This window comes from Danio rerio, chromosome 16 (assembly GCF_049306965.1).
Source record: "Danio rerio strain Tuebingen ecotype United States chromosome 16, GRCz12tu, whole genome shotgun sequence".
Taxonomy (NCBI): domain Eukaryota; kingdom Metazoa; phylum Chordata; class Actinopteri; order Cypriniformes; family Danionidae; genus Danio; species Danio rerio.
The window spans coordinates 46,047,484-46,066,979 of NC_133191.1; the positions used below are offsets into that span (position 1 = coordinate 46,047,484).

General features: G+C 34.1%; 2 protein-coding genes across 7 annotated transcripts in view; one reads left to right on the forward strand and one right to left on the reverse strand.

The window, feature by feature from the left end:
• atp2c1 (ATPase secretory pathway Ca2+ transporting 1) overlaps positions 1-19,496 on the reverse strand; it is an 83,416-nt gene that overhangs the window by 42,012 nt on the left and 21,908 nt on the right. For all 4 annotated transcript variants that reach the window (XM_073926529.1, XM_003200239.7, XM_073926530.1 and 1 more), the window contains exons 2-6: positions 18,427-18,531; positions 10,227-10,343; positions 2,032-2,121; positions 1,905-1,940; positions 1,680-1,741 (exon numbers count right to left, since the gene is read on the reverse strand). In XM_073926529.1, coding sequence (XP_073782630.1) covers positions 1,680-1,741; positions 1,905-1,940; positions 2,032-2,121; positions 10,227-10,343; positions 18,427-18,531 — 410 coding nt within the window. The remainder of the gene's footprint in view (positions 1-1,679; positions 1,742-1,904; positions 1,941-2,031; positions 2,122-10,226; positions 10,344-18,426; positions 18,532-19,496) is intronic.
• ubxn11 (UBX domain protein 11) overlaps positions 18,825-19,496 on the forward strand; it is a 41,046-nt gene continuing 40,374 nt past the window's right edge. For all 3 annotated transcript variants that reach the window (XM_073926544.1, XM_073926546.1, XM_073926545.1), the window contains exon 1: positions 18,825-19,025. The gene's annotated coding sequence lies outside the window, so the exon portion shown is untranslated. The remainder of the gene's footprint in view (positions 19,026-19,496) is intronic.

Here is a 19,496-nt window from a genome sequence, read left to right on the forward strand (position 1 = left end):
ATTTATATTTTAAAGAAATTGCTAAACTAAAAATGTGAAATTGCTCACTATTTACTCACACTCAAGTGGTTCCAATCATTAATGAGTTATACACAGAATCTGCAGACATTTTTAGATATTTCTGCTTAGAATTTTAGGGAAAAAATCTGCAGATTTATGCTTAATTATTTTGGGAGTATCATAACTAAAAACTTAATATGTTTACAATGCAAATCCATCTAGATCCATTTTTTTGGTAAACAAAGCAAGTCTCTAAAATAATATTTCTACTAAAAGACAGAAAATATCACTTTACACACTGCTTTGTAGTTAAATCGAGTTAACACTCACATTAGTTGATATTTTTACTGAAATTAATAAAAAACTGAATAAATATTAATTTAGACAAATTTTTACAAGTAAATGAATAGACACAATGATTCCCCGTGTGAGTCTAGTTATGAGAACACAATATACAGTTGAAGTCAGAATTATTAGCCCCCTTTGAATTTTTTTCTTTTTTAAATATTTCCCAAATAATGTTTAACAGAGCAAGGAAAATTTCACAGCATGTCTGATAATATATATATTTTTTTTGGAGAAAGTCTTATTTGTTTTATTTCATCTAGAATAAAGCACTTTTTATTTTTTTAACACCATTTTAAGAACAAATTATAAGCCCCTTTAAGCAAACTTTGAACAAATTTTGATAGTCTACAGCAGTGGTTCTCAAAGTGGGGGTCGGGACCCCCTGAGGGGTCGTGGGACAATCAAGGGGGGGGTCGCCTGGTGATTTCAAAAAATCTTTTTTTTTTTTTTAAACCATAAGAATTACCATAGGTTATCCAAAACCCACTCAAGAGAAAAAAAATTGTTGTCTATAGTTACTATATGCTTTATAGTTACTATATAGTTACTATAGTAGCTTATAGTTACTAGTTCTATTGGAAAGTGACCCCTGGGGTAATTACATTATATTAAATGCATTTATATGCATTTATAACCACTGTATATATAACAACCTGAGAGGATATTGGGGGTCGCGAGTCACTGGCATTGTCATTTTGGGGGTCGCTGGCTGAAAAGTTTGGGAACCCCTGGTCTACAGAACAAACCATCATTGTATGATAACTTGGCTAATTACCCTAACCTGCCTAGTTAACCTAATTAACCCAGTTAAGCCTTTAAAACTCACTTTAAGCTGTATAGAAGTGTCTTGAAAATATCTAGTCAAATATTATTTACTGTCATCATGGCAAAGATAAAATAAATCAGTTATTAGAAATGAATTATTAAATCTTTTATGTTTAGAAATGTGTTAAAAAATCTTCTCTTCATTAAACAGAAATTGGGGAAAAAAATAAACAAGGGGTTTAATAATTCTGACTTCAACTGTATATTGATATATACAAAACATAAGAATATATTTTGAAGAAATGGAAATGGAAGTACGAATGGAAAGTAAATGGTTACAGGTTTCAGCATTTTTCAAAATGTCTTTTGTGTTCCACAAAACAAGTCAAACAGGTTTGCAACAGGTGAAGGGCTGATTAAATGATGACAATTTTCATTTTTGGGTGGACTATCCCTTAAAGCCTGATCCAATTCTGATAATTCTAATAATTGTTTATGACATAAATCTATGACAGCTTTCAGATCTTTGGAGGGTAAAGCACTTAAGCTCTATAGATAATGCTTACCAATGGCATTCTGGAGGCACAAGTTTACCAAGCTCCTCCAGGGATTTTTCTGAGCGGTATTCCTGAAATGAATCAGAACACAGCTAATGTCCAGCACTCTTAAACTCTCACTAGAGTCATTTATACTTAAAAAATGTTAAAAAATGGTGTATACTCTGAGGTTTGCAGCTACTCATACTAAGTACGGTAAAATTGGTTAACGTCATCAGTGTTTGTAGGATTTACCTGTACAAAGGCAACTGTAACAACGATAATAATGGCCTGTAAAAGGAAAAAAACAAGCATTAATGGACCGATCCGGGAATTGCAAGAAAATACAAAATCTAACAGATAAGAGTGAGCAGGAACTTACCACGGTGATACTGACGGCATCGTCAAACTGTCGCATCAGCACACTAATAACAGCGGACGACAGCAGCAACAGGATGAGTGGGTCTTTAAACTGGACAAAAAGAAAAAGAAAAGACAGGACATAAAATAACTTATAAAGTTATTACTTAAAAAGACTTATAAAATAAAAAATGACATTCGATACCACAGACACACACAGAAAGACAAAACCCAATGATTTGCAGGTCTACTGTTCTCAGAAAAAATGCTGTGTGTGAGGCTAAAAAAAAAAACTGACCTAATGTCAGACAGAACATGATCAGATAATTTTTTGCTCTGCCCAGTGGAAACAGTGAATGAGTAGCATAAATGGAAATATCACATCACTTTTCACGACATTGAATCAGCTCAGAACACTGATAAACATTTGTGTACAATTCAATTTTTTAGCTCATTTAACTGTTAAATCATTTCATTTTGATTTTGCAAAACAGATTTTTAATCAAACTTTTCCTAAGCCCCATGAATGAGGGCACAAAGTATAGAAGTAATGTTTATTAAACTCAGTGAATGTGAAATATGGACGCAATCAGAATTTTTAAAAACTGGGTACAATGAGGTGCCAATGATCCAATTCACCATCGACCAGCAAACCTTAAAAGTTCATTTAAAACTGTAAAACATGAACAAATTACTTTCTTCATACACCCCCCAAAAATACTTTTGCTGCTTGTTCAAAGTACTTATTAAAATTAATTGAAACAACATAATTCTTAAGGTTTTTTTTGGCACAACTTAATTGTTTTTACAAATTTAAGTGGATTGAACATTAAGTAATTAAGCAAACTTAATTGAAATGTTGAGACAACTTGAGGGAATTGTGTGAAACTCAGCATTTTTAGTGTACCATGAATGACCTAAGGGCCTGATTATTTCTGCAGCTATACATGGTTGTTTTGAACATCAAAATAGTGATATATATCTAAAGATTTGAGTCATTTCAACTCATTTTAAATAAGTTTTTTTTCCATTATGCTATCAGGTGTAAAGTTTATTTCAGGCATAAAATTATTTATTTATTTCACTACTTAGTTTTATTCTACTGCTGGGGCAGGGGTGCCCAATTTTTTTTCTTTAGAAGAGTCAAAAACCAAATTGATTGAGGCTAAAGGGCCGGAATAATTTGCCAACTTATTTAATATTATGTAAAAATAACTAGAAAACATTACTGTATTTTAAGTCATACAGTATACTTTTACAGTAGTTTTTGTCTTGATTTGATTTTGTAGTTCAGCAGTAAATCACCGTAACCCTCTCATACTTTCTCCCTCTCTTCTCAGATAAGTCGATGGGCCAAATCAAAGGTTACAATGCATTTATTTATTGATTTGTCAATTTGTTTTAAGTGTTTTAATTTTGTTTTTCGTCTGAAAATAGAACTTAAGTAATTTAAAGCTCATTCAGCAGCCAGAAAAAGGATTATTTTAGTGGATCATATGATTTCAAAATATTTTTTCAGCGTTTCTAGTGGAATATACCAACAAAAGTGCCTATAATCTGAAACACAGTACACTTTTTAGACAAAAAGATCAATAATGCTGTCATGCTGAAAAGAATTTAAGTTCAAATCATAGTTAAACATAAAAAAGCTCAACTAAGAAATAATTGTATTGACAATCTAAAATGTTAAGGTTACACAGGCCAGTGTATGTGTATTAAACAGAAGCTCAATATGCTCTGTAAATAATGTTAAGGGCAAATTATTCATTTTTCATTGGCTCAAATGATCATATTTACAAGTGAAACCGTTACCCTAGTTTTATGAGAATTGTTGTTTTGATTAAAGCTATGAATTTAAATTAATCGACTTTCTTCAACAAGACAAATATGCTTTATACCAGGTTGTTACGACTGAAGTTTATTTATTTATTATTGCGTATTGCATGTCTTTTTCTTTGTCCCGCCTTCTTGTTGTTTTTTCTGTAATGCCATAGGCTCTCATACCGGCGTGATCTCGTGTTCTGATTGGCTGCTGGTCTCGGAGGCCTGTATAAAAAGGAGCTTCCTGCAGGGTTCGGGGAGCTCATTTGTGCTGCGTTCGGTGCTGGGAGTGGAGCTCCTGGATTTCCCTTACCCCTCCGGCCAACGACCAACAATCAATATTGTACTAATGTTCATACATTAACCTATTTTGAGAGTTTGAGCGTGTAGGGGTGGCCTGCCTATTTATTTGATTACTTTTGAATATGTTTATGTTTAAGGAGAAAAGTAAGCTTCCTGTATTTTTCTAAAATATTAATAGGTAATTTACTGTATTTACTTTATAGATTCTTTTGTTTGTTATTTTGGCCTGTGGCCACCCTGAAGAGATGCTCATTTATATTTATTACGTTTTTTTTTTATAAATCTATTCATATATACTCTCAACTGAGTGTCTGAGATTGGTTGTCGACTGAACGGAATCTTTTGCATTAAGTTTTTGTTTTGTTTGGGAAATCCACCACCCCAGAACATTTGTTGGTCCCACTTTATATTAAGTGTCCTTAACTACTATGTACTTGCATCAAAAATAAATAAATACAATGTACTTACTGTGTTTATAATGTTTTGAAAACACTTGTGGTGCTTTTGAGTTGGGATAGAAGTTGGGTTATGGACCGGTTTGGTGGTATGGGTAGGTTTAAGGGTGGGTTAAGGTGCAAGGGATGGTCAACAGTGTATTTACAAGTGTAAATGTAATTACATACATGAATTTAATCAAGCATAAGTACAAAGTAAATACATGTACTTACACAATAAGTACACTGTAACTATTAGTGCCTATGCAAGTACATATTAGTTAAGGCCACTTAATATAAAGTGGGACCCATTTGTTTTCTCGTTTATTATGCCTATGTGGTTTTCCCCTAGACTTGGGGCGTAATAATTGGGGGCTCGTCCAGGATGGACTAGATAAAATAGTTTTCATGGAGATAGAACATTTTGTTTTAAGCAAATTATTTATCATTTATTCAAGTGATAAATTTTAGATGTGAACCATAACGATAAACTGTATTAATCAGATGAATGAAAGCTTTTTTCCAGTGCAGAAACAGAAGCTTGATTTAAATAACCACAAGTTTTACAACAAACATCATGGTAAAAATATTGCAAAACTATTTGCAAGGGATCGCAAAGCCATAGTTCATTTGTGATTACCATGTTTAACCACTGCAACCACATGCATTGTTGGTGACACTAACCATAATTTCACCATCGTTTTTATGGTAAAACTGTGGTAATGCAAATGGTAGTCTACACACATAGTTAGGTTAGATATAGCAAGGATAACCAGTGGCACCTGAAACTGCTAATGTAACGACACGCTGGTAAATTGCTAGAAAGTGGAGATTAAAAAGAGAGGAGTGTGGCTTACTTTCTTTGATTGGCCACACACAGAGAACAGCGCTTTAATCTATGACAGGATCTGACACCCGTGGATCACGCCGCCCGCATAACCGCCAATTAGCAGCGGCACACAAGATGAGCTCATCACTTCTTTTGAGCGAGCGATACGGCAGGCTTTTAAAAACCTGACCGCAGTCGTGCAGTAACAGGCAGGTTACACGTATAAAGGCAAAACAAACAGGGTCGTCTGCTGTCTGCTAAAAGTGCTTCTCTCTTATGTCTACTGTGACACATCCGGATTTACACCATGGCTTTGTGCTCAGTGCTGGTGGTGCGGTGATAAAAATACCATAGAGAATTTGAATAAATCTGAAGAAAGAAAGAAGGGAGATTATTTTAAAGTGGTGCTGGTAGTTGCGCCTGACAAAAAAAAAATGTGTCTGATACGTTCTGGACTGTGAAGCGCAGAGCGGTAAAGAGAGAGAGTGTCAGAAAGCAGGGAAAAAAAAAAACTTAACAGAAAGCAGAGAGACTAAGGGAGGTCGGCACATCCCAAAGCAAAAAGCAAATGTGAAGTGACAGATTAAAGGCATGACAGCTTGTTTCTCTAAAACCGACTCTCCGAGAGACTGTGATACCTCAGACAGCCTTGTTCACAGACTCGCAACACTTTTTACCTCAGTCAAAAAAACAGTACTTTCTACTCAGCAAAGGTAAGACGAAGGTGAAGCAGGAAACTTGAGCGTTTGGCTGCGTCAGAGAATTAGTATAATAGCAGGTGTTTGTGAGTGTAGAAACAAAAAGATTAGAGGTCATGAGAAGAAAAGGCCAATCCTTCTCCACACGCTGTAACATACACCACCCCGTTGCCTTCAAAGTTGTGACACGACATATTTGAGCTACAAATTTTTTCCTTGCTCTATGACCAGAGTAAGGTAAGTAACTTCAAAATCATTTATTACTAATTAATTGTTAGGTCATTTAAATTACATTTAAATGACTTTTCTGATTACTTTGTCTGAAAAGTAACTTACACAATAAGTACTTTAATTACTTGACTCAATAATAAAAATCCAGACAAATCTAACACAGACTGTTTCTTAAGTGTCTAAAGAAGGATAGATATAAATCTATCTTTAGATGAAATTTTGAATTATTATGCAAACTATCTGAATAACAAAAACTATATACAATTACTGTGGTTCTCTGAATGTATATCTTATATTGTGATGGACTAATTTGTTAAATCATTTTCTTCCTACAGAGTTTCTGCAGATATCATAATGTCAAATTTAATATTTTTAAGACCTTTTTAAGGCCATTAAGTATTAAATTTAAGACCTATATTGCAATGTCAAAAACAGAGAAAATGCTAAATAAATAAAAAAATAGTGATAAAATAAATGTATTCAAGTTAAGCAATACTAAAAACAGGTTTGACAAGCAAACAAGCATCTTAAGGTTGATTTATACTTCCACCTGGCGCCACAAATGGACTAGGCTTTTATACTTGATGCGTTCGCCATTGAGATATTCTTTTAAATGACAGGGGGCGGTCAAAAGAAACAGACAGTACAATCAGACGGATTAACAGAGAAATAGAACGTTTCCAGAACTATATCATATCATTAATATCATTGAAGATTTTTAAACTAAAGCCGAAAAGAAAATGAATAAATGAATGATTATAAGGATTTTTATAACCATTCAAGATTTTTTAAAATCTAACTTTGATGCATCACTTGCTTTTGTTTATATTTTGGACAGTTCTACCTATTAAAGTGAAACATTAATGACAACAGAAAATGGGTTGCTCTACAAATATTTTTTATTTTTATTATGGCAAGAATAAAGTAAAAAGTACACTTACTAAAATTACTGACTTTTTTATCCTTATTTTGCCCTCTCACCAATTCACACATTACTGTCTGGCTAGTTTCTGTCCTCTACTTATAACCTGACCATTATCACCAATAAAGCCGAGAAATTGCCCATCAATATACTGTAAACGTTAGCCCGAGTCTCAAAAAATTTCATGAGCTCTGCCAGCCGAAATCATGTCAAACACACCCAAAGAGAACCTCCGCAAACACAGCGATGACGTCACATTTGCAAATAACAGAAATGCCAGAAAGCAGAGATCAATAACAGAAACCTGACTGGCTATTGCATGTTGGTCTTATTTGTAGTTGTAATGCCAATTGGACTAGTGAAAAAGGACTACAACATCACGAAAACCCAGCAACAACTAAAAAGAATTAAAATGAGCATTAAATGTAGCGATACATGGACATCGGAAAAATAAGACCTGTACAAAAATATTTAAGACCTAGAACAGCGACTTGAAGGCTTAAAATTTCGATTTTTAAATTTGAGACTTTAAGACCCTGCAGAAACCCTGTTCCTAAGCATATTCAAATGTCTTGATAAATGTCGTCTTTTCAGTTGAAAAATAGAATATTCAGATTTTCATTATGTACAATAATTAAGAAAGTATATTATAAGTGTAACGGATGCCAGCTACCAAATTGCTTTAAAAATACATTTTATTTGTGCTCACCGTTTGCTCTAGAGAAAGATTTGTGCTTAATTTCTGAATTTTTGAAAACAAATTCGAATAAATGTATAAGTTAATGTTTCAGTTCCTAACACTCACTGCATTTTAGCAGTAAGAAGCTACGATACAGATTACTGAGCAGAAGCTTGACTACAAAATTAAATCGCAATGTCAAAAAAAAATTATAATTAAATTAAAAAAATAACAATAATAATAATAAAAAAACACAGCCCTAACAGTTGGGTTTCAAAAGTAACAAATTAAATCTAATAAAAAGTAATCCTTGACTTTTTAACAAAAAACTGATAACAGTAGCTAATGTAATTAATTACATTCAACACTAGCTATAACTAAGTAAGTATACAGACATGCTCAGCAAGTATAGAGAGATTCGTCAAATGTGCCACTCTGCAAGGCAACCCACAAAAGATGAAGGTGATAGTGTGCCACCTTTAAAAAAGTAATGAGGGGGAAAAAAATACAATTCCTCCCAGTTGTAATGCTATATTTAGCACAAGCCTCGTGACCAGTGCAGGGACTGGAATTCTTCACAGAGGACAGTGGCCTGTCATTTCTATATTGGACGAAAAAACTGGATGAACTGGGTCACTTTACTGCTTTGAGGCATATTTACAATAGTTTTATTCTTAACAATAAATCTCACACTTTTACACTGCATAGAATGACTTTTATGCTAAAAAAAATAAAAAAATGGATTTGGCCAACAGGGCAGTGAAAATATAATTGTTTAATTAAATAATCATTAAAATTTATTCTAATGCAGGCTTCAAATGGGTTTCCACAAGTGTAAACTAACAGCTTCACATAGTATTTATGACGTCACTGTAAGCATATGTACTGCATCACGGCAGTACATGCATACTCCATAACATATGCATATATGTGTCAAAGTTATTATTATATAATTTATTTGTAAGCACTTCACATGCTTCACAACCTTTATTATCTGTCTTGTGTCATCCACTGATGCACACAAATGAGGGCAACTTGGGTTTGATTGGGGGTTCATAAATAAACTTCCTTGGGAAGAGCAGATGGAAGAGGCAAACGAAAGGAAATGCTTAGTTATGGTATTAAAGTTCTTAAAATTTCTGTCATTTTTTGCATTACCGCATACATATTGCATTTGCAAGTTCATATTGAATAGATTTTTTTTCATGAGGAAAGAATAGCTACACTGCTGCCAACTGTATAGAATGTGGCTTAAACAAGCAATACATCATCTAGGATCAACATCCTGTACTGCAACATGAAACAAAAGAATCCTATCATCCACCTTAGGCTATAAAAAAATCATGTGATAAGGCTTGGCGGGATGACTGTCATTCCATGAAATACTTCCAGGAGGCTCATAAAAGTAGCTTTCAGTGATTTTCTGAATGAATACTCTGTAGATGAAAGCATACTATCATCTTAAAAACTTAAAGAAACTTGTTCATGATTTTATGACCAGCAGGGTGGATTACTGTAACAGCCTCCTAACTGGCCTTCCTAAAAAGGCAGTCCCACAGTTGCAGCTCATTCAGAACGCTGCTGCCAGGATTCTGACCAGAACCAGAAAATCAAAGCACATCACACCTGTGCTCAGGTCTTTACACTGGTTCCAGGTTACATTCAGAATAGATTTTAAAGTATTATTGCTTGTTTATAAATCACTAAAAGACCTAGGACCTCAATACATTACAGATATGCTCAGTGAATACAAACCTAACAGATCACTCAGATCATTAGAATCAAGTAAATTAGAAATTCCATAAGTTCAGTCAAAGCAGAGTGAAACTGCCTTCAGCTACTGCACCCCCCGCTGCTGGAATCAGCTTCCAGAAATGATCAGATGTGCTCCAACATTAGTCACGTTCAAATCAAGACTGAAAATGCATCTGTTTAGCTGTGCCTTTACTAAATGAGCACTGTGCTGCGTCTGACAGATATTTTTTTTTCTTGTGTTTTCTTTTAAAACTGGCTTCAACTGGCTTTCATTTTAAATCTGTTTTAAACACTTTTAATTCTTCTAATCTTTTTTACTTTGTCTCTTTTATTCGTGTTTATGTAAAGCACTTTAAATTACCATTGTGTATGAAATGTGCAATATAAATAAACTTGCCCTGCCTATATAAATGAATAATAACCAATGCTTACAGAGTTGATCAATCGTTTCATTTTCAATGTGTTTTTGTACTATAAAAACAGTCTGACGACAGAATTAGCAAGTTAATGTTGGTATAGCATTGTTTTTTTTAAAGCCACCAAACCTGAGAGAGATATTTTTTCCAGAGTGGTTCATCTTCACTGATGTCGAACTCGTTCCACCCGTGGTATGTGCGGCGTCGTTCAACCTCCTCCCGGTTGAGACCAAACTGCAGGTCAGCCTGGCAGAGGGAGAGAGAGCGGGAGAATTAAGTCAGAAAAATGCTGCCTTCCCAAAATAACATTCATCAGATGCGTAACCATGACAACTGACATTAACCACTAACAAACAAGAACGCCGGAGCCATGGAAACAACTAATAAAGCCAATGTCCTGGAACTTGAGCTTTGGCAAGTCTACTGTTAGACAACTGTCAGAAATTCTGCAAGAAACACCTTGAGACCAGAGCACTGTATCCTGAACCTGAAACACCATAGAACAGGGATTCTGCACGTTTGATGAGAGTAAATGACAAACTTTAACACCATCTAAAGTAAACAATTCAAGGGAAAACAATACAGCAACATGTTGAGAACTTCAGTTAGGTCCTAATATTTTTGGCTTCATACACCAACACAATGGATTTGAAATGAAACAAACAAACAAGATGCTCTAACTGCAAACGGTCAGCTTTAATTTGAGGGTATTTACATCCAAATCCGTTGGACAATGTAGTAATTACAACAGTTTGCATATGTGCCTCCCACTTGTTAAGGGTCCAAAAGTAATAGGACAATTGGCTTCTCAGCTGTTCCATGGCCAGGTGTATGTTATTCCCTCATTATCCCAATTACAGTGACTTTTAAATAAACTTCATTTAAGTACTTCAAGTCTTGACTGCCTCTTATTTAAATACTTGGGTGTGGAACTACTTGATAAAAATATTTTAATACTAAACCACACAATTTTCATTTTATCAGTTCAAAAATTTATTAAATGAATATTTTTATCAAACGGGTTGGACAAATTTTATAACAAGGTTTCATTAGTAAATGTATTGACTAACATGAACTAATAGTACTGATTTAAAACCAGATGAAAACAATTCTTAAGGTTTTTTGGGACAACTTATTTGTTTTATGTTCAATCTACTTAAATTTGTAAAAACATTTCAGTTAACTTTTGTTCAGTTAAGATTTGAGTTGGGACAACATGATGGAATTGTGTGGAACCCAGCATTTTTTACAGTGTACTTGTACAGCATTGTTTTAATCATGTACTAATGCATTATTAAAATCCAAAGTCATAGGCACCAATGCTGACAATAATCATTTAAAATTATGATAATGAAACTATGTTTTACTTTAAAACGAAATGTCAGAACTAAAAACAATTCCTCATAAATATTAATTATATGATTATACAAATTTAAGGCTTGCTGTGCGGATTTTTAGACCTAATTAAGGCCTTAATTCACTGAAAAGCAAACCTAAAATTTGAAGACTTTACGACCAGCGAAAACTTAATAAATGCTTCATCCTGCTGTAATATCATGGTTAAAATGGTGCCGAGTTCAAGCTAATTTGTACAACAAACAGGAAAGCCACAAGGTCTCCTTTTGCTGTTTTCCATATACTGTCTACACTCAATAAACACCAAAAGGAATTGTTCGTTGATTGTTCATGTTAGTAAATAAAATAACATTAACTAATACATCCTTGTTGTAAAGGGTTACCAACAAGTTTATACTTCATGCAAAACGAGATGGCAGAGTGTGGGTCATAAAAATCTAAAGCAAAAGTCCCCATCTTGCATATAGGAAGCATGCACACTATAAAACACACGATCACTGTATCACATACACCGTGCATCCCACAGACGTAACACAATAAATATGGAAATCTGTAATTATAAGGTTGAATCAACATCTCTGAATGACATCCTGAATACAGTTAATTCTCAAGAATGGTGACTCACCACGTTTACATGGACATCAGTAATCATTTACTCTTATCTAAATAAGGCAATCATATGATCAATGAGTTTATCCGACTTGATTTTAGAACGTTCCTTCATGTTCCTGTTTAAATTTTATAGTACATAAATCCAATAACATCAATACGTCACCATGCTATCCAATATTTACTCTGGCGTTTGAAGTAATTTCAGGTGTTTCATTTTTAATTTTTCAACTTTGTTTCATCCAGCAACATTACATTAACGCCACAGAGACAAACTCGTATTGACCTTATTCTAAAATGCGGAAGTGCGCCTGTTTTCGCGATTGTCTTAGAACTTCCGATTCAGTCGCCTATAGGAAAAATGACAAGGAATAATAAACGGCAGAAAATGGCCAAACTACTTGCTCAACAAACAAATATTTGCATGACTACACAGACCAAGTAGCATAATATAATAAGAAAATATTAAATTGCAACATCAAGCAGCGTAACGAGCAGTTGTTAACGTCAAAAAATGAATGGAAGTGAATGTGACCGGAAGTCGCGAGACAAAAAGATTCAAATGGCAGCGCCCACTCGTCAGCTGAGAATAAGGTGAATAGGTTGTGAAAAGTCCTACACGACACTAAAAGTCTGATTAAAGTGCTTACATGTCAGTACTGCACTTTAATGATGTGACTAAAATATAGGAATATTCCACAAGTCTCAATTCTTTAAGAATACACTGAGGCTGACTTCAAGGCCATCTTTACCATGAGGATGAGAGCTTCAGCTATCTTGACTTGTTTTTAGGATTATTTTCTACCGCATTCGTCGTTGTCCAACTCCTCGTAGTGACCCCTTTCTCCATCATTGCTTTAAATAATGCAAAGATCTCACAAAATTTCATTTTAAGGGGTTATTTTACAAAACCGTTGAGAAAGTCGAAAATTAAGCTGTCATCCTCTTGGCGGTGTAACCGGAACTCCACAAGTCTCAACTCGATTTGTGTTAAATACGATTATAACTCCAGTCATAATAATGTCACCAAAAATCTCTGTTTACATGGTAGACTCTTAATCAGAGTACTGTCCTAATCATATTAGAAATACCCATGCAAACATAGGCAACAATGCTGGTGATGATTATTAAAAGTATGACACAGAAATTATGTTTTATTTTAAAATAAAATGTCAGTACTAAACAATTCAGTATGAAGATCAAGTATATGATTTTACAAATTTAATATTTGCTGTGCTGATTTTTACTTATATTTAAGGCCTTAATTCACTGAAAAGCAAATTAAAGATTTAAAGAGTTTAAGAAACCCTTATAAATGCCTCATCCTGCTGTAATATCAGGGTTAAAATGCTGCTGAGTTCAACCAAATTTGTACAACAAACAGGAAAGGCACAAGGCCTCCTTTGCTTTGCATATTCTGTCTACACTCGATAAACAATGCAGCTTCTGTTGGCGGACAATATAAAAACATGCTCTGCTTTATTTTCTATGAAAGTTGCATTATCCAGGGCGCATTATTCAGGGCTTAAGTGCTTCCTGCGGCTGAACGTTGATGACAGTGGTTGAATAAGGGTCTTCTGGGAGCAGATGGTCATGTCAGTGGGGTGATGGACATGGCACTACAAGCTCCATCATCCACACTGAGACAGCCAGAGCATCCCGGCAGTCTCTAATCTTCCTGATGTGATTCATTAAAGGACACCATAAGGGATATACTTTGAATTCCTCAGTGTCATGGCATGCAGTCTATGCTTTCTTTGTCTGTTTGACTACATGAAGAAATGTACCTGCTGCCATTTGTACAGGCGGTGACTAAAAATAATAACGTGATTTAAACGAGCAATTCCAGGATCAACATCCTGTTTTGCCCCCGGAGCACAGTTTCAATAGGTTGCCAAGGGTTATGAAAATTAAGTGGTAATAATATTTGATGAGACAACGGATCCAAGACCAGCAAAGGATATTTATTTATAACTCATTTAAAGTCATCAGTTAATATTATTCCTAGAAATCCTTCCAAGATGTTCCTAGAAGTTGCTTTTCTACAATACCCGATACTCATTGGTCAATTGTAGGACTTTGCAGGCAAATATTTATTTAGTATTAGTATAATAGCTACTTGACATTGTTATTTCGCAATAATGATGGACTGTTCTTAATTCCACTGGTTATATTTGAATAAAATCTACTTTTAAATTTGAAGGGTCTAGAAAACGTCACTGATATGTTTTACTTAGCTCTTTAAAAAGTACAATTTAGCTATTAAATACATCAATGCTGAGACTTTTATTTTAGTCTGTTGATGGATTTCCAACTTAGATGGAATACTCAGAAATAGGCAGGGCTTTCTTTATGTGAATCATTCCCTTGGTTATGAGTATTGTGGCTGAATTTGTCAAACTGATGTCAACAGAGAAGGACCGCCACTCCAAAATAAACTTTTTTTTTTTTTTTAAATGCTTGCACAAATTAATTGTTAACCTTAACAAGAGATCCCCAAACTAGGGCCTGCGGGCCAAACTTGGCCCATGGTAACCTTTGATGTGGTGTAAATTTACCAGGTTTTCTTTAAATGTACATAATGTCACCCGAGAATGCAAAGACTTTGATAGTAAATCAAGTCAAATTCAGAATCTGCTTGAATGGTGTATACTGCATTGAACTTCACTGTGTTATAAATGTTTTTTTTGTTTTTGTTTTTTAGCAAAAAGTTATACTGAATTAGGTAATTTGATTTAAAGTAAAGTTTACTATTTATTTAAAAATATTGGAAAATAAATCAGGAAATGACCCACATCAACTTTAATGTAAAATTGTTTTGTATATTTACCTTCGGCCCACGGCTCTCAATAACTTCTTTTTTGGCCCTACATACAAAAAAAGTTTGGGCAACCCTAAAGAATAACAATGTGTGCTAGTAAAATAAGCATTGTAAATTTTGATTTTATACAGACTTGGGTAAAACCATGGTGCTTTGTCATTATGTCATTCAAATATTATTCAAGTCGGCACCAATGGCCTAGTGGTTGGTGCCCCGACTTCGTTTCCTGGCTCGATGTCCTTTGCCGATCCTTCCCCTATCTCTGCTCTCTACACTTTCCAGTCCATAAAATCTCCATTGTACTATACCAATAAAGGTGAAAACAACAAAAAAAAATTATAATAAATAGTATTCAATTACTTGCTATTCCTGTATGCGGCAATCTACAGTATACAAATAAAACTAAATTGTGCTTATGCTCTCACTTTAAATAAAGAAAATTGACTTTTCAGATTCTCTGTTTAATGTACACCATTATGCAACAGGAAGCTTGTGAATTGCAAATGTTTGTCATGCTTAAAACCATTTGACAAGGTTGTGTATTCAGGATAATAATGTTATAAATAAATTTTTTTTTTTTTTTTGCACAGAATAATCTTTTCTTTTAGTAACATAGGAATATAGAATATGTAATGTCTTCTCATAGGCAGTAGGCAAGAGTGTAACTTTGGTTTTGGGGTCCAAAATGGGGAAAATGTTTTTGAATTAAATCCCATTACCAACATTTACATACATTTACTAGAGAATATGGTGATATAAAATGCAGGAAATGATTAGGTTTATTCAACTTTTATTTCAAACTAAGCTAAAAAAAAATATATATATATATATTTTTTTTTTAAATGTAAAAAAAAAAAAAAAAAAATGTTGAATCGCTATATGGTGTAATATCAGTTGCAGATATACAGATGCTAAATTACAATGAAGGCTAATTATATCAACATTTTCAGCATTACTTTAATAATTCTATTTCGTGGATGAATATTTACTATTAGTAATAAAAAAAACATTCCTTGGGCAACACAAACTCCTAAAACAAGGATTATCCTTAAATCAATCAAATGAACATTCTCCAATCCTATCCTAAAAAACCATCTCCTTTTGTTATGCATGTTGTTGACATCAAAGTCATCTGATGCTGCTGATCGCTGACAGTGCTGAAGCTCCTGCTCATTCAAACAAAGTGAGCTATTGTAGTGAGCTATTTTAGGGGAAATTACGCCCCTAGCAATGCTATTACTTTTGTTTTGCCTCTATATGTTTTTTGACTACTAAAGTGCTGAAAGCAGTGAAAAGATTGATGAATCACCGTGGACCACAGTTTTACCTCAAACATTACTGTTCAACTGAAGGAAAATTCAGCTACATCTCAGAGGAGCCAGTTGAATTTAGTTGAACAGTGTTTTTTTAAGACTGCTTTAGTTTTATGTAAACCTTTTTGCAGGACTCTTATTTGAATTCCATAATAAACAAATATACAAAAACAATCATGTAAACATGGCATATAATCAGGGAATATTTATCACCAGTGAGAAATTGAGTCACATAAAAAATTATATACACTTCCTAACAAAAGTCTTGTTATCAATCTCAATTGTAAGAGCAACAAATAATAACTTCTAGTTCAGTGGTTCTCAAACTTTTTCCACCAAGTACCACCTCAAAAAAAAATGTTTCTCCAAGTACCAACAAAATGACCAGTATTGAAATGAAGTAGCGTAGTTGGTCAAATTAAGCAGCTACAGCACTGCACAGTTTGAGCCAGAGGCATATTCAGATTTATACATTTTTTGATAAATTTTGAAATATATGCTGCATGTACATATGACATATTTGTAAAACTTTTTGAAATCTAAATATTAACTCGTTTTTTTTTTTTTTTTTTCAAAATAAAAGATTTTTCAAAATAAACAATCTTTCAGACTCGGACAATAAATAAAACAGAAATAATTCAGGATTTTTTGTGCGGCCCGGTACCAACTGGTCTATAAAGCGGTACCGGTCTGTGTCCCGTGGGTTGGTGATCACTGCTCTAGCGTGTATCTTCTCTGCAAGCACCACGCTTTTTTGGAAAAGCGGCAGAAGGTAGATTTTTTTCAATGAATCATCTGATAAACTGCATCCCAATCATCAAAAATACAGCAGAAAATCTATTAGAACTGACATGGATGCAAGATTCTCATACAAATCAGCCAAGTTTGGTGAAGTTAAAGTCATGGTTGGTTACATTCATTGTGGGGGCATGCGAGAGATCTGCAGAGTGGATGGCAACATCAACAGCCTGAGGTATCAAGACATTTGTGCTGCCCATTACATTACAAACCACAGGAGAGGGCAAATTCTCCAGCAGGACAGCGCTCATTCTCATACTTCAGCCTCCACATCAAAGTTCCAGAAAGCAAAAAAGGTCAGCTGCTTCAGAATTGGCCAGCCCAGTCACCAGGCATGAACATTATTGAGCGTGTCTGGGGTAAGATAGAGGAGGCATTGAAGATGAATCCAAAGAATCTTGATGAACTCTGGGAGTCCTGCAAGAACGCTTTCTTTGCCATTCCAGATGACTTTATTAATAAGTGATTTGAGTCATTGCAGAGATGTATGGATGCAGTCCTCCAAGCTCATGGGAGTCATAAACAGTATTAATTCTTTTTCCACTGCACCATGACTTTACATTCTATACTGAACATTATTTCTGTTCAGTGACAAGACTTCTGTCTAAGCAAAGTCAGAGTTTACTGTCCTACTTAAATCATTAAAAATAAAGGCATGATCATATTTTATTGTGGTAAAATAAGCGTAATCTAGACGCCTTTTCATACAAGCCACATCTGACCAACATTAAAATCAAGTTATTATTTGTGGTTCCTAAAACTTGGATAGGTAACAAGACCTTTGTCAGGTAGTGAATAAAATTGTAGATTTTATTTTTTTATATTAAATAAAGCATTCAAGCCTTCTCAAATATTGTATTTTTCATAATCCAAACAAATTTCTCACCAGTTACATCTGTGATTAAGAATAAAGCACATACCACTAACATTTTCAAAGTTATTTAAGAAACGCCATAAAGGGAAATAGCAGTCTTTAAAGAGGCAAAAATAGTTCATTTAAGAGTTACCACATGTTCACTTTTACATTTTAGATTGTAATCTCTAAAACACACTTGTCTATGGAAAGTATTGTAGGTCTCCTTAAATAGTCCTTATCCAACTGATTAAGCTGCATAGCCAGCATTTACAGTTCAAAACAATGTGTCGTGAAAGAGAACTACAACATGCTCAACAAACTCTGCTTTAACAGTGCAATTATCAGAAATTATTAGTAACAAGTCAAGATTTCAACAGTAATTAAAATAAAATTAGCTCTGGTTATTATATAATTGAGCAATACAGTATAAATAAACATCACTGACAGCAGCATGTTGATTTCTGTTATTGACATCATTATTAAACAATTAAGTCTTTAACTTTAAATAATTGTGTTTATTAATTTATTTCGGTCATCACAATTAGTTCATTTTAATAGGGATAATGACAAACATACCTGCAGTGCACAGGCAACCTCGTTCACAGGTAGTTCACTGGCTTTCTTCGAGGTCAGAACCGGAACCATGGTCTCATCTTTACTGTCGGGTTGACACTCGACAAGCTGAAGAGAAGAGAAAAACAGCTCATTTTAAAATCAGAACATCAACCTAGAAGGATATTGGCATACTGACAAAGTTATAACTCGTGTGATCAGACAAAGAAAAATATTAAAAAGGTTTCTGACTATAGAGGTAATCCACGTCAAAGTATCATCAATGCTAATGCTATCATAAAATAATCTCTCTTAAACAAACGCGAGTGCAATGTACAAAAGGATTAGAAGCCCGGAACAAACTTTGACCCCTCAATGCTGCACGTGAAAACAATAAACAAATCAAGGCAGAGCACATTTATCATTCCGACCAGACCAAAACTGTCAGAGGATGGAAGTAAAGCTGTTTAAAATCAATCAATAGTTACGTTCTCAAAAAGCAGAGACTTTTAGCTATAATAGGCAGCATTAGTTCAAGCCGCAGCAGTGCCGGACTGTGAATGGAGGAAGATCATCTGACACCAATAACTGAGCCCATCAGACACCAACTGGGGCATGTTAAGGTACAAAATGACTTTAAAATGATAGTGAAACTCACACAAAAAGCATGAACATTGTCCTATCTAGGTCTGTACCATGCATATAGTTTCAACACCGATATTGCAATGTGAAATAGGACTGCACAATATTGGAAAGATTACACACTGCAACATTTTTTTATTCTGCGATATACAGTTGAAGTCCGAATTATCAGCCCCCTTTGAATTTCGTTTTCAAATATTATAAATATTATTTTTTTAAATATCCTTAATTAAGCTTAAAAGAGCAAGGAAATTTTCACAGTATGTCTGATAATATTTTTTCTTTGGAGAAAGTGTATTTTGTTTTATTTTGGCTAGAATAAAAGCAGTTTTAAATTTTTTAAACATGATTTTAAGGTCAAAATTTTAAGTCCCTTTAAGCTATATATTTTCTTAAAGTCTACAGAACAAAATATCGTTATAAAATAACTTGCCTAATTACCCTAACCTGCC